At 44.1% G+C, this 21,160-nt stretch overlaps 3 protein-coding genes across 3 annotated transcripts in view; 2 read left to right on the top strand and 1 right to left on the bottom strand.

Moving 5' to 3' along the window:
- Positions 1-123: 123 nt before the first annotated feature.
- On the bottom strand, positions 124-3,509 carry arl2 (ADP-ribosylation factor-like 2). The gene is made up of 5 exons (XM_084545147.1): positions 3,330-3,509; positions 2,920-3,030; positions 1,085-1,247; positions 781-861; positions 124-676 (listed from the first exon to the last, which is right to left on the bottom strand). The coding sequence occupies exons 1-5, from the start codon at positions 3,392-3,394 to the stop codon at positions 542-544; spliced, it is 555 nt and encodes a 184-aa protein (XP_084401273.1). The 5' UTR covers positions 3,395-3,509; the 3' UTR covers positions 124-541.
- Positions 3,510-5,876: 2,367 nt separating this feature from the next.
- Positions 5,877-10,216, top strand: batf2 (basic leucine zipper ATF-like transcription factor 2; the record flags this gene model as incomplete). Its single annotated transcript, XM_084549333.1, has 4 exons — positions 5,877-6,127; positions 7,369-7,488; positions 9,128-9,541; positions 9,968-10,216. The coding sequence occupies exons 1-4, from the start codon at positions 6,038-6,040 to the stop codon at positions 10,214-10,216; spliced, it is 873 nt and encodes a 290-aa protein (XP_084405459.1). The 5' UTR covers positions 5,877-6,037.
- A 7,230-nt stretch (positions 10,217-17,446) lies between these two features.
- The window catches only part of ppp2r5b (protein phosphatase 2, regulatory subunit B', beta), a gene marked incomplete at both ends in the record, with an annotated part of 36,064 nt that continues 32,350 nt past the window's right edge, over positions 17,447-21,160 (top strand). The window contains one exon of the mRNA XM_084547126.1: positions 17,447-17,639. Within this exon, the coding sequence (XP_084403252.1) occupies positions 17,447-17,639 (193 nt within the window). The remainder of the gene's footprint in view (positions 17,640-21,160) is intronic.

Genomic DNA, 21,160 nt, shown 5'->3' with positions numbered 1-21,160 from the left:
TAACTCAAACCTTGTGAAATATAAGCTAACCAAATGCTGCTGGCTAGTTTAACCTAAAATATCCAACCTAAGAAAATCTGGTCTAATGGTTTTTGCCACAATAATTTGGACACGAGTCAAAGCTTGTCTTGCACTTTAATTCTGGGGTGGATGTAGTTTCTTGTAATCATTGAAGCAGAGGATGCTGAACAAGTTTTAAGCTGTACATTGTAAAAGCTGTTAGGTAAAAGCTCACACGTGGTTTGTGTGGCTGCATTTATTGGAACTGAAACTTGCTTCCTAGAAAGAATCATTTCATTGGCCTATAGTTGTGATAAAGGCTGTGGATTTTAATTTGTGCATAACGAATGGATTGACGGGGTATTTACACTTAAGCCGTTGCAAACTGGATAGAAGTATTATTTAAAAACAAAAACAAGAGACACTTAGGGACCACAAAGTATTAAAGCATCAGTCACAACAGTTGAGCTCTGTTTAGATGCGTCCAATGTCCACGGTCCGATCCTGGAGAACAGTCAGAACTCAAACACGTACACTACACTCAGTCAGAGGTGAAGATTCTTGCAGCAATATCATCCAGTAGCCAGTCTACTCCAACTAATAAGTTCTCTCCTGTTACTGCGCTGCAACCAATAATACACCAGTGATGACTTTTGATCTCGTCCAGTGCCAACGCCTGCAGGAAAAGCACAAGGAGGTTGTTAGATACAGTAACACAAAGCATCTAGTAAAGCTGTACTTTACATCTCTTAATTATTGTAATGCCAGAGCAGAGCTCACCTCACGTATTGCTTCTTTAGACAGGGCCCCTGGTAAGTCCTGTTTGTTCGCAAAAACCAGCAGCGTGGCACCAGCTAACCGCTGGAAGATGGCCAAAGAAGAAAGCACGTTATGTACAAACGAGATATGTGCCAAGGGCAGATTCATACTTCTTAATTTAATAGTTGGTTTCTGAAAGCTATGTCCTCCAGAAACACCATGTTGGTCCAACAAGCCCAGTCAGCATTTTATGGTTGTCTACATTCCACTATACACTGTCACTGTTTAGACAACTTAAAAACATGGTGTGTGGTTGTTTTTATACCTCCTCCAGCAGCAGAGCACTGAGCTCCTGTCTGCAGTCCTCCAGTCTGAGTCTGTCTGCGCTGTCGACCACCCACACCAGTCCGTCTGTGCTCTCAAAGTAGTTCCTCCAGTAGGACCGCAGTGACTTCTGACCACCTACGTCCCAAATATTCAGTTTGAAGCTAGAAAACCGCAGAGGGAACACGAGGAGTGTTAGGTAATAATGGAAATTTATGCAGTAACAACATAACCTGGTTGGTTAAGCCACATGACATCTATGAATGACTTCCTTTCAGTTGTCTGTTGTGGATGTGCATGTTAACAAAAGTGGCTACAGAGTTGTAGGTTTACATGCTTTGGTACGAGCTTCAGTGGGTCCGCGTGCACAGGCACCGAAACATTTGAAACGTGGCAAAAAGATTGTGTAAATTGCATGAAATATTCATATCAGATGTGATGTGGATGAAAGGCTGCACTAGCATTTCCACATTACCACATTACTATTAAGTGGAGACGACACTGACCGTGAGGCCTCTCTGTGACCGTGTTTCAGAAAATGTGTTTAACCAAAGGACACTGAACACCACACAGCTGGTCAAGAAGGCTCAACAGTGGCGCGAGGAGGCTAAGGAAGTTCGGCATGTCGCCTAAGATCCTCTGCAGCTTCTACAGCTGCATCATTCAGAGCATCCTGTCCAGCTGCTTCACCATGTGGTACGGCAGCACTACGGCTATGGACCGAAAACGCCTGCAGAGAGCGGCGGCGAAGAGAAGAGTGCTGAGAAGATCACCAGGACTCCACTGCCCTCATAGAGTTCACAGGAGAGCTGCCTCCATCACTAAGGACCCCTTGCACTCCCAACGCCGACTGTTCACACGCCTACCCTCAGGCCAGAGGAGTGTGAAATGTAAAACCTCAAGACTGCAGAAGTCTTATTTCCTCACGGCCATGAGACTCAGCTGACATGAGTTTATAATGTTCACACTGTTCACTTTTTCAGTTTCTGTTTACATTTCAGTTCATTGTTTACATTCTCATTCGCACAGTTACTTTATATTTTGTATCATATGCATCTTTTTATATTCTACTTCTAAGATTTTATTTATATTGTTGGGTGGACGGCAAAAGACATGTTTCTACACTGTGCACGTGACAATAAACTCTTTGAATCAGGGATGAGGGAGGTGTTGGGTAGCACTAAGTGTTATTAGGTTATTGTCTCCTTTGTTTTTGTTTTGTTATTTTTTATTGTTTCTCTTTGTGCATCTGTGTATGTGTGTGTGTATACTGTATTAAGTGTATATGTAGATTATGTATTTTTTTTCGTTTGTTTTGTTTTGTTTTTGTTTTTTGTTGTAATTCAAGTCAGGAATATATTTTATTTATCAGGCATATCTAAACTAGTTGCAATGAAGCTGGTATTGTTATTCATTATTTAAAGAGAAGGGGTGGGAGTTTATAAGTTATTCTTCTTCTCACTCCTTTTCGAATATGTATTTCTATGTTTAAATGTTTGCCTTACTTTTCTTTTTTCTTTTGGTTTGCATATTCGAAATAAACACTTCAATCAATCAATCAATCAATCTTTGAATCTTGAACTTAAGGACCTTTCCACAGTAGACACTGCTCTACTCAAGTGTCCCAGTAAGTTTTGGCAGTGAGACAGCATGAGACAACACCAAAAACCCTAAAACTGAAGAAACTAAATCAAAGTCGGCCACTGGTAATAGTAAAAGGTGCACGCGTCCTTCCTAATCTGGGGAATGAATGGTTTTGTGGGAAACATTATTTATTGTGTAGAAGAAGAAGTAGAAGTTCTTCTTCTTCGCGTGTGTCAAAGCCAGGACGTTTACCCTTTATGCTCTAGTGTTTTGATGTTGAAGCCCAGGGTGGGAGAGATGGTGCTGATGTCTTCTCCGTTAAACTTCTTCAGGATGGTCGTCTTCCCCGCGTTGTCCAGACCTCTGCACGGGACAGGTCAAAGAAAAACACACACCTGACTCTGACATTGACTCTAATATTGTTAATTAATGAGAGCTCAACCATGTCTCATTCAAACGTTAGCTCAATTAATAGCTAGCTAACGACACAATTCAGCACAAAACAGACTACACAAGCGGAGGACGGTTATTCGTTGTCATTATCTAGCTGTAAGTGAACATAACTAAAGCTACTCGCTGTTCGTATTTATGTATAATATAATTTAATCATGCTAGTGAATCAATGCTAACACAAAGCTAGCAAACTGTTAAAGAAAGGATACAACATTAGCAGTCTCATTTCGCGCTCCTTCTGCTTCATCTTCTTCAAAATCGTCAACAAACCCATCGCGGCGCTGGTCCGCTAAACTGCTAATCTATTTAAATATATATATATATGTATTTTATACTATTAGAAGTTTGTATTGAGAATGTTTAGCTTCAATAAACAGCATTGCGGTGAAGCAGGAAGTAGATGTGTTGTAGCCCCGCCCCATGCACAGACTGATTGGTTTGTTCGGAGCAAGTGAACGCGGATTGGCTGTTGGAGAGGTTCGACGTTTGCTGATTGGTCAGTGAGGATCATAAGGTGTGGCCGTGCTGTGGCGACGTTGGTCTCATGCGTGGGTTTGGCGCAGCACCCCTGCGTATGTGTTTCAGGAATTACATGTGTGACTCAGGATTTTAGTGGGAATCTGCAGAATATATATTGATGTAGCTCCAAAAAATACAAATGAATACGCAGGGATACAATAATACGGTTAATACAAATTCCACGCAATACGTGCAGACCAAAAAATAAAACAAAAACAGGCATAATGAACCACTGCAGCTTTTGTTCGTCTTATTAGAAATGATTGAAGCTGTCACGACATTTAAATGTCAGGCCACTGTTAAATGCCTCCAGATCTGGGGATGTACAGAACCACTGTGCTGTCCAACGAACGTCTGTCCTCATTCGTGCAACAAACTTCACAAATTTTCCTTGTGAATCAACAATAAGAGCTTTGCAGATGCGCTTGTTGTATCTGTCTGCTGCCTCTTGGCGTTAAAAAATATGTGACACAACTAGAAATGTGGACCCCTCGTGTCCACGTCTGTGGTGTTGGTAGTTTTTAGGGCTGCACGCACATTCACTGTAGCATCTGCTCGGTTGGATTCACCGTAATCCATCACCGTGCTTAGACACAACCATATTTTGGCATTAGGACTTGAGCTTTATGGTAGAGTGGTGTGACAGCAGGGTCTCCCTAATGCAGCTAATCAACCACAGCTTGAAAGGAGTTGTCAACAGGCGTCGATCTACAAGAGCTATCAATGAACAGGATAGTGGTCTACAAGAAAACACAAAAACCTCAACACTACACATTTACCAATGTTGATTAACCGCTCTGACTTGGAAAGCCTGATAAACTTCCCCGCCCACAAAAATTTTTTCGCCACAAAAAGTTGGACTGGAACCCCCCACCCTGGTATGAGCTGATTATGCTCTGGTGATGATCCTCCGGGGCCAATCATATTGTTTGGGCAGGCTTTATGTCAGTAGAGCAAAAGTGACGTAGTTTTACATGTCATCTCAGCACTGTGGAGTTTACAACATAATACCTATGATTAGTTGTACCACTATCTAACTGAGTGCAGAGGTATTTTTCTTCCCGTATCAGCTGATACAAGTTGAGTATCACCAGACTCATATTCTGATAAGAATATCAGGCCACGGCGGGATGGGTATGACTCACAACTCATTCAACTTTTCAGGGCAGCTCTTTGATAGTTAGCAATTAAAGAGTTAAAGAGACATTTCATAGACCGATTATTTTATTACAACACAAATTTATGTGTCTAAACATTCATTTAAGCATCTTGACGGGGAGCTACTTTGCCAAATATCTTTTAAACAGCCTTCAAGACTAATCATACTCATAGCCACGTTATTAAACAGCCCAAGGGAGCAGTTCTAATTGATAATTAATTACAGAATTAATTTTATTAACTGATAATTGTGTGATCTCATTCTTCCTTCAAATATCAAGCTGCACACATGCTTTCATCGTTTGACAGCAGGGCTGCGTGGTCTCTGTAAAACCAATGAGTAAGGGTAATTTTGTTTAGACTACACAGAGCCAAGCAAATATTCCCAGAGTTCTGCCTAAAGTCACATCATTTCCTGCCGAGAACTGCTGTTAAAATCTGTTGGTTGTAGTCTGGGGGCTCGGTCACTGATTTCCTGGCAAGAGCTTCTCAGAAATTCCCTGCACGTGCAGAAAGAGAAACTCTTCTCCAAATATGGTCATGAGGTCAGAGCGCTTCCTGCCCCAGCGGCACACTCCAACTCATTCATCTAAAACGATGCCTTCAAGTGCTGTCAGAAACTTGCAGTTTGGGATTTGAAACCGCAGCCTGTCGCTTGTTTATAATTTAAAAAACGTAGCTTTAATGCTAATACGAATATGTCGCTACTTACCGGACATTAGGGTTTAACGCGCGAGACCGCAGAATTAAGAGGGCGCCTTTCAACGTCTGCGTCAAGTGAAACTAACGTACAGCGCGTGAAGGCGTCGCCGCTCCCACGTTCCAGCAACTCGACTGTTTAAAATAAAGAGAAACCGAAAGAAGCCGCAGCATCATGTTGCATCATTGACTGACTGACTGACTGCCTGCCTGCCTGCCGGCAAGCCTCCTGCTCTCATAAGTGGTCCGACACGCTGCCTGATCGTTTCACTTCGCGGTACGCATCCACAGCATCAGGTCACCAAGCAACCACCAGACTGTAGAGTTAGTTTGCACCGCGGAAACCGGGGACTCTACCTGCGGCGGAGGTCGTTATCATATCCAGGATAATTCAAAGATTAGGCTACTCCAAGCTGCAGCCAGCTGCTGATTTTGAATGGCAACGGCCGCGCTGCACAGATGATCCGAACCAGGTGAAGGTTGATCCAGCCAGCCAGCCAGCCAACACTTGAGCCAGTCTGCTGCGAGAGAGGAGAAAGACATGTCCCCGTTATTCATGGACACCGGGTACGAGCCCAACAGCCCCGGATCCCTGTCACCTGAGGAATGCCACAGCAATACCGCAGGATCGGTAAGTCCCACGTTGTCCTTCTCAATCAATCAATCAACCAATCAATCAACCAATCAGTCAGTAAGATAAGATAATCCTTTAATTTATCACACAGTAGGGACATTTTTACAGCAGCACAGTGTTGAGGACAGTGCATAAGAAAAGTAAAAGTAAAACATTAAATAAATACAAAAATAGAAATTTAAATTTGTGTTCTACTGAGATCAGTTGTTGCTACACTAAAATAAAGGCTCATGTCTTATCTTGTGTAACTTATCAACATGTCATAATAATGGTGTGAAAGTATTTCATGTCTGTGTTTTAAATTTTTTATCACAATCTGCCTTTCTCGTGTTTGTATTTTTTCAATCTGCCGTTTAGCACCCTGGATTCACACACCTATTCATACACCTGAGAGGTTTTATTTCATTAAGTCGAGCTGCCCTCTTTAAATTGCTCAAGTCCACTGTTCAGTTCAAGCCGGTGACACTTACTGCACGTCCCGCTCCTCCGTCCGTCGGTCTGGTCTCAGCTGTCCCACCTCCCTGAGTATAGGCCTAAAAATATACATCCGCTCAAATGTGGTCCAGAAAGACTTCAAGGACGAAGCGTGCCAAGTTTTCTTTCTACCTCCTAATATAGGGGGTGTAAAGAAAACATGCATACCAACTCTTATGTTTCATTTGTTTCGGTCAGACTTGGACGACTTGTTCCTTTGAATTGATACAGACAAATGAGTTGAATCTTAATTATTTCCCACCTTGGGTTAACATATATAATAAAAAACAAAATAATGACTCATGTTTAGTTGATTTGATGGGGGCGTAGAGTGAAACGCAGTGATGGAAGGCGGCTAGGTGAATTTCTTCGTGTGTAAAATGTACTCTCTAGTCATTATCTAACTCGATGACCTAACCTATTGCTCATCATTTTGCTCTACATCACATCACAACTAATTCCTTTCCAGGTGTCTTTACGTCCCTCTTGACCTGCTTAATTCTGAAACCGCACGTCGGCTCATGTGACGGGCTCGTCCCATGACACTTTATGAACTTTGTGAAATCTTTCAAAACAACATGCTGCGACGTCAAAACGTTACTCATAATCTCAAAAAAATTTAAGGCAGGGGGTGTCACAGGAGAAGTGTGCACTTGAATCACAGTAAATCTGTCTCACGCACACACACATACCGAGCGTGGTGCACAGACTGCAATTAACCCCAGATAATTGCGGCTCACAGGCTGTGCATTCATTTTTTGCAGGAGAGAGAAGGAGACGGGCCGCCGACGGGCCGCCGGGGGACAAAGAGGCGAGAGAAGAACAGAGACGCCGCGAGGAAGAGCCGCAAAAAACAAACGGAGAGAGCGGACGAGCTTCACGAGGTTAAATAACGCTGGCTCCTTATCTCGCTCCACTCCTTTCCTTCCTGCTTCCATCCACTTGCCACCCTTTGACTCTGTCACTTTCTGTCTCTCTAACAGTTACTCACATGGTCTGTGTGACAAGTGGTATGTGCGTTGTGTAATCGGGCTGCATGCTCGGAGCCATTTCTTGTAAATACTCAGCTTAGGAGAAGGACTTTCACTCCCTCCGGTTTGCCCTCCCCGCTGGCCCTCCCGTTTCTGTTTGCTCTCCACAGTCACACGCACACACACACCAGTCTCTGTTTTTCCATCAATGCCAGCCTCTTTTTTTTTTCTCTTGCGGGCAAATTCCACAGGTACAAACACGTCTTTTTAAAATGATACATAATCATATCCCAATTAAATGTAGTCATCCTTCTGAAGAAGCGAGACATGATGCATTTTTTTTTTTTTTAAACATCCTTACGGGGATTTATTTTACAAACACAGTGTTGAAGATCTGCTATCAGGCGGCCTTCGGCAACCGAATGCAGCCGTCATTTTTGGTGTGTGTTGTCATTTCTAAACAGATTTATGACAAATATGTTGACTTTAGGTCCACGCTAGCCATCTCTCCTTGTTTCCAAGCTAAGCTAACCTGAGTTTAGCATTATAAGCAGCATCTTTGACTGAAATCAGATGTTAAAATCTCCTAGCAGGCACATTTTCTGGTATTACTTTGAGCCTTTTGGTACGATTCCGTACGCGTGCTCGTACAGCATGGAAGCAAAAACTGCTGTGGGTTTAAGTTAATCGGTTGAAGGCGTTTCTGTTTTTATTTTCCGTCAACCTCTGCCTATAGTAGGTCCCACCTTACCTGTTAGAACAAGTTGATTAAGTGTGTGTTTACTGAAACCTTGAATGGATTGTGGCTTTTGCATGGAGGGAGTCCAGACTTTCGCTTTCTCTCTCTTCTTCGCTTTCAGTTCCGCTCTATCTGTGTGTGTCCTTCAGGTTTGAAAAAGCTGCTAGGCCACAAACCAGTCCAACTTGTAAAAAAAGAAAAAGAAAAAAAAAACATAGAAAATACAGAGTCATGTCAGCTGTTAGTAGTATAGAGTGTCAGCATGCCTCGACCTCTGTGACCTAAATAAAAATGAAGTAAAAACCTCAATGGAGATGAATGCTCCCTGTCAGAGCAAGAGTCGACGTGACGCAAACTTGACACCCTCGACAGCTTTCGAAAAGTTTCTGCCGTCATTTTGATTCTCAGTTTTTCTCATTAAACTCGTCGACGGCACGCTGATCGGCGGGGAGTCACCTTCATCTCTTCGCTCTCCCACCCCCTACTCACTCGTTTAGTGCTGAACTTGCAGTGCTGTCACTTAAGAGCAATATTTCAGTTCTCCTTTGGGTCTGTGGTGCTACGCCACATGAAGAAGAGTGTCGTTAGACACTTCATTAGAGTTGCTCGGCTGTGTTGTTTTATCACGGGCCCGGGATTGCGTTTTATTTCCTTTTGATGAATGCCTTTAATCAGTTTTTATCGCTGATGGGTGCCTCTCTTTGGCTTAATAATGATTTACCTGGCTCAACGTGACACTGTCATCTCCTACTATGCTGATCTGTCTTCCTCTTTTTTCGAAACACTAATTTCCCTTTGCCCTCTTCTCCTCAGGAGCTCCAGTGTCTGGAGCGATCAAACTCTGCTCTTCAGAAGGAGATCGCTGCTTTGAAAAAAGACTTTCAGCACTATACGACCGTTCTGGACCGACATGAACCTTACTGCCACCTCAGAGCGTCACCCAGCTCCACGCCACCCACCAGCTTCTCAAATGACCGTCACGCTGGCTCTAGCTCTCCAAGAGTCCCTCCCCAGCCCTCAAACTCCATTTTATCCTCTTCACTATCTACCTCCTTAACCTCCAGCATGATCCTTCAAACCCGTGACTGTGTTGAGAGGACTCGTCTCTCACCTTTGGCCTCTGCTGCAACAACTACAACATTGGCCTCGCCTGCTGGCTTGACAGCTGAACTCTTCCCCGCCGCCTCCTCCTCCTCCTCCTCCTCCTCCTCCTCCACCACCAGCCCAGTGACGAATCCTTATTCAGTCTCTTTCTCCACGGACGTGGCTCCTCACTCTTTGTTTTGCGATCGTCCCGTCACATCGAGACCAGCGAATGTTAAGCCTGCTAGCCTTCTTTCAAACCACGCTCCCTTGACCCAATCCGGACAAGACACCCTCCACGTAGCCTCTCCAGTGTCCAATCCATCTTTCACAGCGGATGCATTTTTAACGAAACAAGCTCCTTTTCCGACTGCTTCGCCTCCCAACGCTTTGCCACCTTACCCACGCCTAGAGACAGAAAACAAAAGAGTTGTGGCGCAACCTGGTCCCACAAATCTGCCCCGGCCACTTCCATGTCATTTCAGGGGAAATCCAGACAGCTCACTGTACAAACTTTTACCTTCACCTCTTGCAGATCCTGTTTCACAGTCCCTTTGTGTTCCACCTCAGGACAGACTGGAGCCACCTATCCCTACTCCTTTTCTCCTAAAGCCGAGATATAACGAAGTTACGCCCAGCACTGCTTCTCTGCTCTCCCTGCTCACCGTCCCCAGCCCGCTTGACGTCTCCCAGACTACCTCCAGATCTCTCGCCCAACCTCCGCCACCTCCACAGCCCTCCGTTCCCTTGAAAGACCTTTCCCTTTCTGAGCTGCTGGAAATCAACGATTGGATTCTAGGTGCCAACCCTACAGAATAGACCTTTAATTTATATGCTGTGTAAGCAGTTTCACTGAGCTCTGGACATTCATTCAGCCTGATATGGCGAAGACAGCAAAGACGAAACTATTGTGTAGTGCTTTCAAGGGAATGGCACTCGTTTATGGAGAACCTGACACTGGAAATGAAACAAAAAAACAGACAGGCTATTGCTCATATTCAGGTTTCTGCTTCTTAAATGGAGTCTTAAATGGATTATAAAGTTGGGAGACTCATAAAAGCTAGAAAAATGGTCAAAATGGAAGCAGCAGAGATGAAAATGTCCTGATGTTTAGTCCCTAATATGTAAAAATCTCAAACCACGCTGAATGGTTCTGCCTGCTGAATGCTCCTGGCTTTGAAATTCTGGCCTCCATCATGTAAAACACCTTGTCCCTGTTATAAATTAATCAGACCTGATAAGACAGCAGATGTCTGGCATCATCTTCAGGGTTATTTCCACAGGTCTGACAAATCTCCTCCAGAGAAGTCGTTACACAACTATTTGGACAGAGTGGGCTGCAGCCTCCGTGATGACTAAATGGCTACTTATGTGTGACTTTGGATTTTCCCTTTAATAAAGCCAAAGAGCGCAACACAGCATCTTAGCTTTCAGGGAATGCTGCTAAACTAGCTCCGGACGATGAGCTAAAACTCTGTAAAGCAATAAAGCTTCTTGTGAGGCAACAGCTCTCAAGTAGATGTGGGTGTGAACAAACTCTGCAATAGAATCTGACGCCAAAGGTGTCTTTTTTTTTTTTGCCCCCCGCTCGATTTTGTGAATAAGCGAAAACCAATCCAAAGGCGGCATCACTTCCTTGCTTAAAAAAAAATGACACTGCATAACTGACTCAACATGCAAAGCTTGTAAATTTAGACAGGGTGGAGAGCCCACTTCCTCGCGGCTTCATGGAAACCCCATTAGGAGAAATTTCAAATCAGTGCCAAGCAGTGACAAAATTAACCAGCCAGCCTGGCGCCACGCAAGCTCTTTCCACACAATCGCACACATATATTCTGCTGCTATTGAGTATTTATTTATGGGTTGAAATATTAAAAAAAAAAAGTGTGTAGGGATGCAATTCTCTGATCCATCATGAAAATCAGCTAGTTATTGGTGCTAATTTGCCGAGCTCTGTGCCGCCGTGCACATTAGTTTGGTGTGACACATTAGTTTCAAACGAACGACATGCACGTGTCTGCGTGGAATAATAAATGCATTAAGTGTCAACCAACTCTTCAGATGGATCAGAGGGAATTCAAAGAGGAGTAGTGCGGGGGAGAAACCCCTTCACTTCTGGGAGTCTAAACATATGATTAATCAAAAATGCGCATATAATTAAAGAATCCCCTTTTTTGTGCTCATTTCAGTAGAGTCAGGTAAGCTATTTTTATTTTTTTTTACACTTCTTCTGCTTGTAGCCGATTATAAGAAGACAAAGGCTGTGGGGGAACTAGAGTTTTAGAGGAACTGCTTTAAGGAAATGGATTGCATCTTTTAAAGTTTTCTTTTTACTTTAAGTAAGTGCTGATTGATGTAGATAGTTTGCTTCATATGCATATATGCATAAGTGTGTTTGTGCTTTTTCAGTTATGGTGAACTGTATTTATCCTGAGTAAGATAATATATTTCTTTGGTATTAAATAAAAAGAAAAAAACATTTTATTAAAGCACTTGTAATTTCTTTATTTTGATAAATTGAAATTCTTGTTTTATTGGACCAGAAAGATATACTGCCATACATCACATTTCCCTCTCTTAAGCTTGTTTTTAGCATACATTATTAGTTTAAACCAAAAACGACTTCTTAACAGCTTCACTCAGAACAGAATTATAAGGTTAAACAGAAATGAAATGATAAGAAAAAATGGACCCTTATATAAAGAGTTGTTAGTCACTTTTCAACAGACATTATGTGTAGGATAATAATAAAAAATAATAACAATATAAGTCTCCTTTGTGTTTCCAATCTGAGAAAAACTAAAAATAAACTCTAATCTAGAGCGTACAATAAGATGCACTGTGCAAAAACATTTAAAGCATAATTTGCAGGAACGACTAATCTATCGCTCTTGCAAATTAATTAATAGTTAATATTATGTTTGTTGCTGTATGACTGGCAGCACATGACTAATTAGCTAATTCTATAAATGTTTTACATAGATGGGGCAGTACAACAGTTTTTTTACTTGTGGAATATCATCTAATACTAGTAGTGCAATGTTTATACTGTATTTTAGCATCTAAACATTAATGTTCTGTGCACACAAGTAACTTGATCCAACAAGGTTCTTGTTGTAATAGGCTGCAGACAGTTTTACTCATGCTGGCTGCTTAGTATTTTCAGATACACGGATTACAAACTTGCAGTATGAAGCTAATGAGGCAGTTTCAGCCTTGTTTGTTTCTTCAGACACGGTTGCGCTGAAGTGATTTTCTGGAAACTCAGAGTTCATGTGTCGCAGTGTGTTTGCCAATGTTTTCAGAAATAGCAGAGGCCATGTAATTTAAGGGTCATTTATTAAATAAAGTGTTTTCCTTCGCAATTCATATTATGCCCGAGGGAAATGTTGATAGTCCCAACAGTGTCCGCCTCTGTTTGGCCCTTTTGAAGGCAGCATCAGTCATCATTCATCATCATGAGCGTATTAGGGTTTAGCATAAAGCTGGTTCAGGAGTTCAGATGTGTTTCCTGACTGTACTAGAAATGATGTAGGCCATAGAGGCTAATTATTCTCTGACTGGTAAGTTGATATTTTGTAATTTAGTTGTATTAGAGTTCTCTTATACAACTAAATCTCACAACATCTCTGGGCAAAGTACCATTTCATACATTAGGTCCCACTGTTGCTGCCTTCAGTGGCGCCCTCTTGTGGCATTCACGACCCCTTATATGGAAATGCTGAGTAGCCTACACAACTTCACATGGTAAAGCAATATTTTGTAATTTTGTTTTTGTTTATTTATTTTTTTATTTTCTTATATGTGTGAGAAAATACTGATATTTCAGTCCTATCATTATGCCTTTGCTTTTGCCTTTTAGTTAGCTTGCTAACTGCCTCAACGGTTTCTTAAACCTTTTTTTTTTTTTAAACATTGAGGCCACAAGTGCACGAGTTCCACCCGAAGGAAGCACAACTTAATATATTGTGATTAAGACACAGGTGTATTTAAATAACCTTTGTCTGAGGAAAATGCTGAACTGTTAATGTCATTGCATTAAGTTAATTGCTCGTTAGCATGCTAAACTGTTAGCTTGCTGTCTTCTAGAAGCCGACAGTCGCCTAGCAACGTCGCCCTTGGAACTCCAAGCATTTCATGTACATCCCTGGGCTTCAGTTTGATCAGGCATAACATTATGACCACCTTCCTAGACCTTGTGTAGGTCTCCCTTGTGTCTCCAAAACAGTTGTGACTGTGATCAGAGAATGGACATGGGCCTTCTGAGGGTGTCCTGTGGTGTCTGTCAACTCAGTGTTGTTAGTGGGGGGGCTTTGGGTCCTATGGGTTGAGAAGAGGGATCTACCACAAATACTTGATCAGTTTGGGATCTAGTGAATTTGGAGGCCAGGTCAACACCTTGTGCTGTTCTTCATGTTTTTTGAGTTGTTCCTAAACCATTTCTGTGTGTGTGCATGTGCTCAGGCTGCATCCTGCTGGGGATGGCTGCTGCCATCAAGGAGTGTCATTGCTATGGGGTGGGGGTGTCTGGTCTGGTCTAGGTGGGTGGTACATGTCTAAGTGACATCCACATGAATGAATGGCAGGTCCAAAAGTTTCCCAGCAGAACACTGAATTATCACAAGATGATCAGTGTTAGTCACTTCGCATGTGAGTGGTTTTAATGTTGTGGCTACGTTTTTGACAGATTAACCCACAGTGGTGATACAATTCAGTGCATTAATAGAGTCCCGTTAACCAGAGTGTTTTCCAGGCCAGTGTGGTGATCGCACATGTGAAGTAGCTTACTGGAAAGACGGTCTCTCTGGGGTTTTCCCCAGAAGGTTGAGCTCACCTGCCACACATGCAGGAGGAGGAGGAGGAGGAGGAGGAGGAGGCGGCGGGGGAGGAGAAGGAGGGAAAAGGGCGCAGACACACAGACGCACCCATTATGCTCGGCCCTCTACTGTGAATAATAAAAGTCTGGAGTGTGTTTATGATGAGAAGAGCACTGAGAGGCGGGTTCAAGGCTGGCAAGCGCCGGGACACCAGCTGAAACAGCAGAGGTGTGACTTTAACGGGAAAGGAGAACGCGCGTGGACAAATGCGCTTTTGGGTGCGCGTGCGTGGGACATGGAGGGAGAACAAGTGTCTTAGTGGAGAACAATGGATGGACCTTGATCCTTTAGAGCCAACTACAACCTGCGCGCACAGAACACACACACACACACACACACACACCTCAGATAGGAAGCGAGGAAAACAGGGGGGAAAATGGGGGAGGCGGGGAGTCAGACGCAAACAGTGATGAACGTCAAAGCTGGGGAGCAGCAATGTTTCATAACGGCTGTGAAACAGCAGCCAGAGGTTTGGCATAGGTGGCGCAGCGAGGCAGTAGACCGTAATGACGCATCCGTTTAAAATTAACCGGGTTTGAAAAAGCCAGGCCACACAAATAAAGACATATAAATAAATAAATAAATAAATCCATCCTATAGCGTCATCCGCAGTGAGGAGCCTCATTCCTCTCTCTCTCTCTCTCTTTCCTCCTTGCACCACCTTTAGGATGAGGAGCCAGTATCAATGCCGCCAGAGTGAGATGACCCAGCATCCGGTCACCGCTTTCAAAATAAAAGCGTTGTCTATTGAGCCTGCTCTGCTGCAAGACACACGGCTCATGCAAACCACATGTACTGGAGTTTTAATATAAATGGTAACAGAACTGCGGAGAAATCCTTTGTCTGGGTCAAGGAGGTCGTGCATTTGTAGCTAAATTCAAAATAAACTGAGCTTGTCCTTTGATTTTCATTATTCAGTAGTCACGAAGGAACGCTGAGGGAGAGGATATGTATTTATAATGAGTAACCGCTCTGACATTATTCACCAAGACGAGGCTTGAAATAACAAACATCCCTCTGCATATTTGTCCTCTGATGTGCACCGGATTTTGGCAGATGGTATTTAGTTTTGCCTTTATTTGTTATTCAAGAGAGAATCACATAGACTCCTTTAACTACAGTGAAATCTGGTCATTTTGAATCCTGGAGGCTGGTCATTGTTTTGGTTGTCTATATCTTGGAGAAATATTGATCTGCAGCATCTTAAAGTAAAAACACAGCAGCGGAGAGATGAATGAAAGGCGCTCAAACTTCTTTTTTCATGTGAGTCAACACCTCTCTTCAAAAGATGTGTTTGTTAATTTCTGAACGAATGCTGTCACTAAGACTGCAGATCCAAGCCAACAAACCTATAGGGACACTTTCAGCTCAAGTCCAAAGAAGCAAATAAACTAACACCCTTTTCTATTTAATTTGTCTCCCTGCAATTAGGTGCTTTCGTCAGTGGATTACCAAGTGGGAAACATGACTAACTACCCCAGTGACACCACATCAAGACCCTGGAAAAGCCTTGAGTCGACATAGGTTAGTTTTATTTAACCGTGTCCATTCCTAAATTGTTTAGTGTTTAGTGAATATAATGTTGCGTGATTGCACTGGCTTTGTGATAGACCTGTCAAAGGTGTACAATGACAGCTGGAATAGGCTCCGACCCCTCCAACGTCCCTCTCAGGGACAAGCGGTTACGGAAAATGAATGAATGAATGATATATACATTTAACCCTGATGCGGTTAATATTTCACCATAGACAAACTGGGAGCTCTTCTTAACCTCGGGATTAATCAGGTTGGGGTTTATTTTATTTTGAAAGGAAGAATGCTTCATTTCCTGCACGTTTCTGCCTCACTGCGTGCACATTGACGCGGCTCTCAGAGGCGCTGTAGGACAACCGGATAACGGGAACCGAGAAGGGGGACTGGAGCAAAACGCGTCAGACACAGACGGGGTGCTATTGTATAACACAGGCCTTCTGTATTTATTTTTTTCCCCCCTCCTCTCCTGGCTGCTCTTGCAAGGAGGAGCGGCTGCTTCGTTTATATATATTTTTTTCTATTCTCGCGTTTCTCTCACCGCGGAGGTAAGAGACCCGAGCGGAGCTGCGGGACTCCGCGTTTGCATCGGCCGCTGGCGGAGGACCTGCACATGTCGGCGCGGTGAGGAACCGTTTGTTTCCCCGCCCTGATACGGTTGGAGGACGGCAGCAGCAAGAAGAGGAGGAGGAGGAGGAGGAGGAGGAGGCGGCTGTTTGGAGGGGTGTGAACCGCAACCATCAAGCAAGCTGTGAGAAAAGGAAGAATTTGCAGGGTATTAGCAGTCGAAAGGGGATGCGATAAAAAAAAAAATCAGAAGGACAACAGTGATGCGGCAGCCGAGGTGGGCCCAGATTGATGATTTTATGATATCATCATTCACCGCCAGGACCGATCACTGATTTTATCGATAAGGAGAACCACCATCGAGGAGAATATAAACAGACCTGGAGTAGTTTGTTTGTTTTTGATGTGGATAACAGGAAGGGATTAATAGGTGCTCGATTACTGTGATATATTTTTTTCCTTCTTTGCATCCGGAGCTCGCCTGTATCACAATATAAAGAAATAAACAGCCACGTTTAGGCCGATGACTTAGTGTGAGTGTGACGCCGATACAGCAGCACAGAGGCGTGTGTGTGTGTGTGTTTGTTTGAGGAGACGCGCCTGTCTGAGCATCATCTGGTAGCTGTATACTCCTGCGCGGGGATGATACACAAGCGATTCTTCATCTGTGCGTGAAAAACCAGAAGATTCAGGGATGCTGCCGTTGCTGCTGCTGCTTCTGCCATTTCCAGCCCGGCTCTGATAAGAGACAGCGAGGCGCACACCACGCGACTGGACATCCAGAATATAGCTCTCCTCCTCCGCCTCTGCACCTTTTTTCCCCTTCCTTTATCTCTCACCCCTCTCCTCCCTCCTCTTCTCCCACCTCCACCCCTGCAGCGTCTATCCATTCTGATCAATTGATAATCCACCGGTGATTCAGAAAGCCACCCACTCCTCCATCCTCTATCCTCCATTCACCCAAATATCCCCTTAAACGCCCCTTTCTTTACGCACTCAAACTCGCAAAGGCACGCACAAGACGCACGCAGCTCCACCTCCACCGTCGCCGCCGCCGCCGTCGTCTGCAGCCACCATGGAGACGACCAAGCTGCCTCCGTCCAGCCCGTCCTCGCCGACCACCAGCTTCTCGGTGCCGTCCGCGGAGAAGGTGGACGGCTTCCCGCGCAGGTCCATGCGCCGGGCCCGGCAGAGGAGGTCCCACAGCTCGTCCCAGTTCCGCTACCAGAGCTCCCAGGTGGAGCTCACCCCGCTGCCCCTGCTCAAAGGTGAGACACTGATTTACTGCAGCAGCCATGGGTCAATGTCAGAAACAACATCACAGAGATAGGCCTGCTATAAGGGATGAGAAAGTGTGCTAAGGTCACCGCCTTCTTCACTACTTAGATGACTTAACATAATACACCCATTGATCAGTGTTGCATTTTCTCATAGCTGTCCCCTGGTACGTTCTCCCTCTGCGTCCTTGTCCTTTCTGACAGACAGAGGTGATAACAGTGGCTTTGATTTATTGAACAGAGTCTACTTTTGGATTAATGTTACATCATGCACTGAGGCAGCTACTGCATGTTCATTATTAGCTTGATTAATTGAGAGGACTAATGTACAGTCTTCTATTAAATATCATAAACCAGTGAAAAATATCTTGACGGTCCTTCAAAGTAGGGGCGAGAGGCGGGGGTACACCCTGGACAGGTCGCCAGTCTGTCTCAGGGCTAAGACAGTGAGACAGACAACCATTCACACTCACACTCACACTTACGGCCAATTTAGAATCACCAATTAACCTAACCAGCATGTCTTTGGACGGTGGGAGGAAGCTGGAGTACCCAGAGAGAACCCATGCAGACACAGGGAGAACATGCAAACTCCACACAGAAAGGCCCCAGTCGGCCTGGATTTGAACCTTCTTGCTGTGAGGCATCAGTGCTAACCACCACACCACTGTGCCGCCCCTCCATTGTTTTATTATTATTAATTTTCCTATCAGGCTCTATATAAACTGCTATATAGAACTGTTCATCGTCTGCGTAAGGTGATATCTTCTGCAGCTGATTCTCCAATCAGTGTGTGTTGTTTGATGCTGCGTAGACCCATTAACTACTTTCACCTATCAAACGCGTGTTTGTCCTCTTGACTGGTTGATGGAGGAAATACGAGAGGCATCTCTCCATCACGAGTGCTTTCCCCTCGACGTGCCACAAACCTCATACGAGAAAAACATTGAATGTGAAACGGTATGAAACGCGGCCGTGCAAAGATCTTGACATTCAAACTGTTAGAGCATCCGTCATAAACGCAGTCGGAGCTGCACTATTTGCAGGTTTGTTGTTGCCATAGCTCTAATCCCAGAGCTGCTGTTACTACACAGAGGCCACTTTGATCTGTATGAGTGTTTTCAGAAGCCTCTCAAATTGAAGGAACGCAACACATTTGCGTCCGTCTGCATTTCACATGTTCCTCTAATTTACAATATATAACATATTCTGTCTCAAATGTGGGAATTTATGATGATTTTTTTTATTGACTGAGCAGTCTCTCTATCAGAAGATGTATACCTTGTGTGTTTAGGTGGTGAGCACTTGCCAGAGATGTCCAAATCAATATTTTTGTACCTTTTCTTTCGGCTCACGCAGGGAAGGAACCCCATCCCTTCATGTTCCTTTCCTTTTTACACGCTAGCTGTTCTATCTCTTCATCTCTGCCTTGTGTGTTTTTTCTTCTCTCTCCTCCCATTTGTGCAGCACAAAGGCAGATTGTACGTCCTCATATTTGCCTCTGACCCCTCTTTATAAGGTCACCCCCTCCCCTTTCACGTAGCCTGCAATCTATTCCGATTAACCCTCTATGAAGACGAGACCTTTCTGCTTTTAGAGATTGTGCATGGTGCGTTCAGGTGCGTGTCATTTTCAAGGCTTTAACTTTCTCTCTGGCCCGTGAGCCAGGAGCTTGTGCACCGCGACGATGGAAGGTTTCGACTGACGCTTCGATTCAGACCTGTCTTTGCACATGTGCTGTAGCCATCACCGGCACAAGTCCCAGATATTTCATGGCTGCTGCACTGCTGCGGCACTGTTTCTGGATCCCCTGGAGGAACTGATAGTAAGATCCTGCAGCACTGGTGCAGGAGAAATGTCTGTCTGGTGAGGGGAAGTCTCTAAAGGGCAGTATGTAGGCCAAGTGTAGACAGACTTGTGGGTGTTTTGCCCTCCAGGGGTTCTCATTCCCTTTGTTAATTTGAACTACTCCTCCCGTTAACGGCACATCTCTTACACTTTAAGCCCTGAGCAAATCTTCATTCCTGCTTGTGGCTTCAGGCTGAATATAATACAGAAAACATAACAAAAGAAAGCACTGGTAAACAGAATTAACCAGACGCAAACAGCTACCAGCAACAAGGTCTACTTTCTTGGTTCGATGTTGTATTATAGAAGAATATGTAATAAATATGCACATATTCAGCACTGCTATATTGATGTTGGCAGCTGATATTTTCCAATAGTAAATAGTATGTTTTTATATGCATCATAGAAAGTGTGGCAATATTTCGGGCCAATTTCTACAGTCCTGACAGGGTTGAAGCAAAGGCTCACATAGCCTAGCTTTAACAACCTGCTCTTTGACAGATGTTCCATCAGTAGAAGATGAAACATATGACCCTATGTGGCTCCACCACATCAGCTGAGAAGTGTTGCTAAAATCCTTAACTGCAAAACTGTAATTCCCACGTGCCTCTGCCAAGTTGCTCTAAATCATTCGCAGTCGGCTCAAAATCCATTTGCAACTAGCAATCTGTACCACATCACCCCTGTTCTTGCCCCCCCCCCCCCCCCCCCCATTGGCTCTCTGTTAATTTGGAGCGCACACCAAGGCTCAGTTGAACAGGTATATTTCCTCTGTTCCTGATTCCCAACTCTCTGGTGACAGCTTACCCACTTTGTCAGATTGGCTGAATCAGCATCACTTAGTCAGAGGATGCTCATCGTTCCTTCAGCTGAAGCACACTTCTTTTAGGATGTTTGTGAAGCCGAGAGTTTACAAATGAGAACTAGCATGTAGTCTTTCAGGGTCTTATCATTTGCGGAGCTCATTCTGGTCTAACCTCTGTGTAAACAAACGTCTATGTTGCTAGCTGGTTACCTTTGAGTTTCAGGGCAGATGCTCCTCAGCTGACCTCTAAGTGTTTCTCTGTTAAAGACATAAATAAATGTTAGTATTTTTCAGTGGCAATCCTAGGTTTTGAAGGCCTTTGGCAAAGATGTGCATGGGCTATCCCCCTGTCAAATCTGTCATGGAAGAGGGTAACCCTAACCCTAACCCTGAGGTGGGTTGGAGTGTTAATGACACACTATTGGGCCTGTGTTTAAGAGAGTTTATGCTTGGCATTGGAAAATATGCCCAAAAGTTGCCATCTGGGAGAAAACTTTCTCAGTTTTCTATCACAGGACCCCAAACTATTACTTGATTTGCCCGTTCTGACAGTGGACCCCTGGCTAAAATGTCCATGCACAGAGTAAAGGATAAAGCAGACAGATCAACGTCGCAGTAAGGAATATCTGTAACAGTTTTTCAGTAAACATGGATAATGTAATCCTGAGGTGAAATACTACCCTTGTGAACAGTAAACAGAGATCTGATCTGGGAGCGCTGACCTGGCCAATAAAAGAGCAGCAGGCATGTTCAAGGCAGGCAGTTAATCCATAGATGAAGGGTGAAGGACACTAGCCACCTATAACCTCTTTTACAGCGTATATTCATGTTTGGCCACAGGCCTGCAGCGCGTGTGCAT

Source organism: Chelon labrosus, assembly GCF_963514085.1.
Source record: "Chelon labrosus genome assembly, chromosome: 1".
Taxonomy (NCBI): domain Eukaryota; kingdom Metazoa; phylum Chordata; class Actinopteri; order Mugiliformes; family Mugilidae; genus Chelon; species Chelon labrosus.
Note: the sequence above shows the minus strand (reverse complement) of the source record. Positions and strands in the feature narration are given on the sequence as shown.

Excerpts from the sequence above, each read along its gene's own strand:
- arl2 (XM_084545147.1), bottom strand. The coding sequence starts at position 3,394 with ATGGGTTTGTTGACGATTTTGAAGAAGATGAAGCAGAAGGAGCGCGAA. Across the intron at positions 3,031-3,329 it reads GAAATGAGACTGCTAATGTT|AGGTCTGGACAACGCGGGGA; the intron begins GTATCCTTTCTT and ends TGTCCCGTGCAG. Across the intron at positions 677-780 it reads CTAAAGAAGCAATACGTGAG|GCGTTGGCACTGGACGAGAT; the intron begins GTGAGCTCTGCT and ends CTTTTCCTGCAG.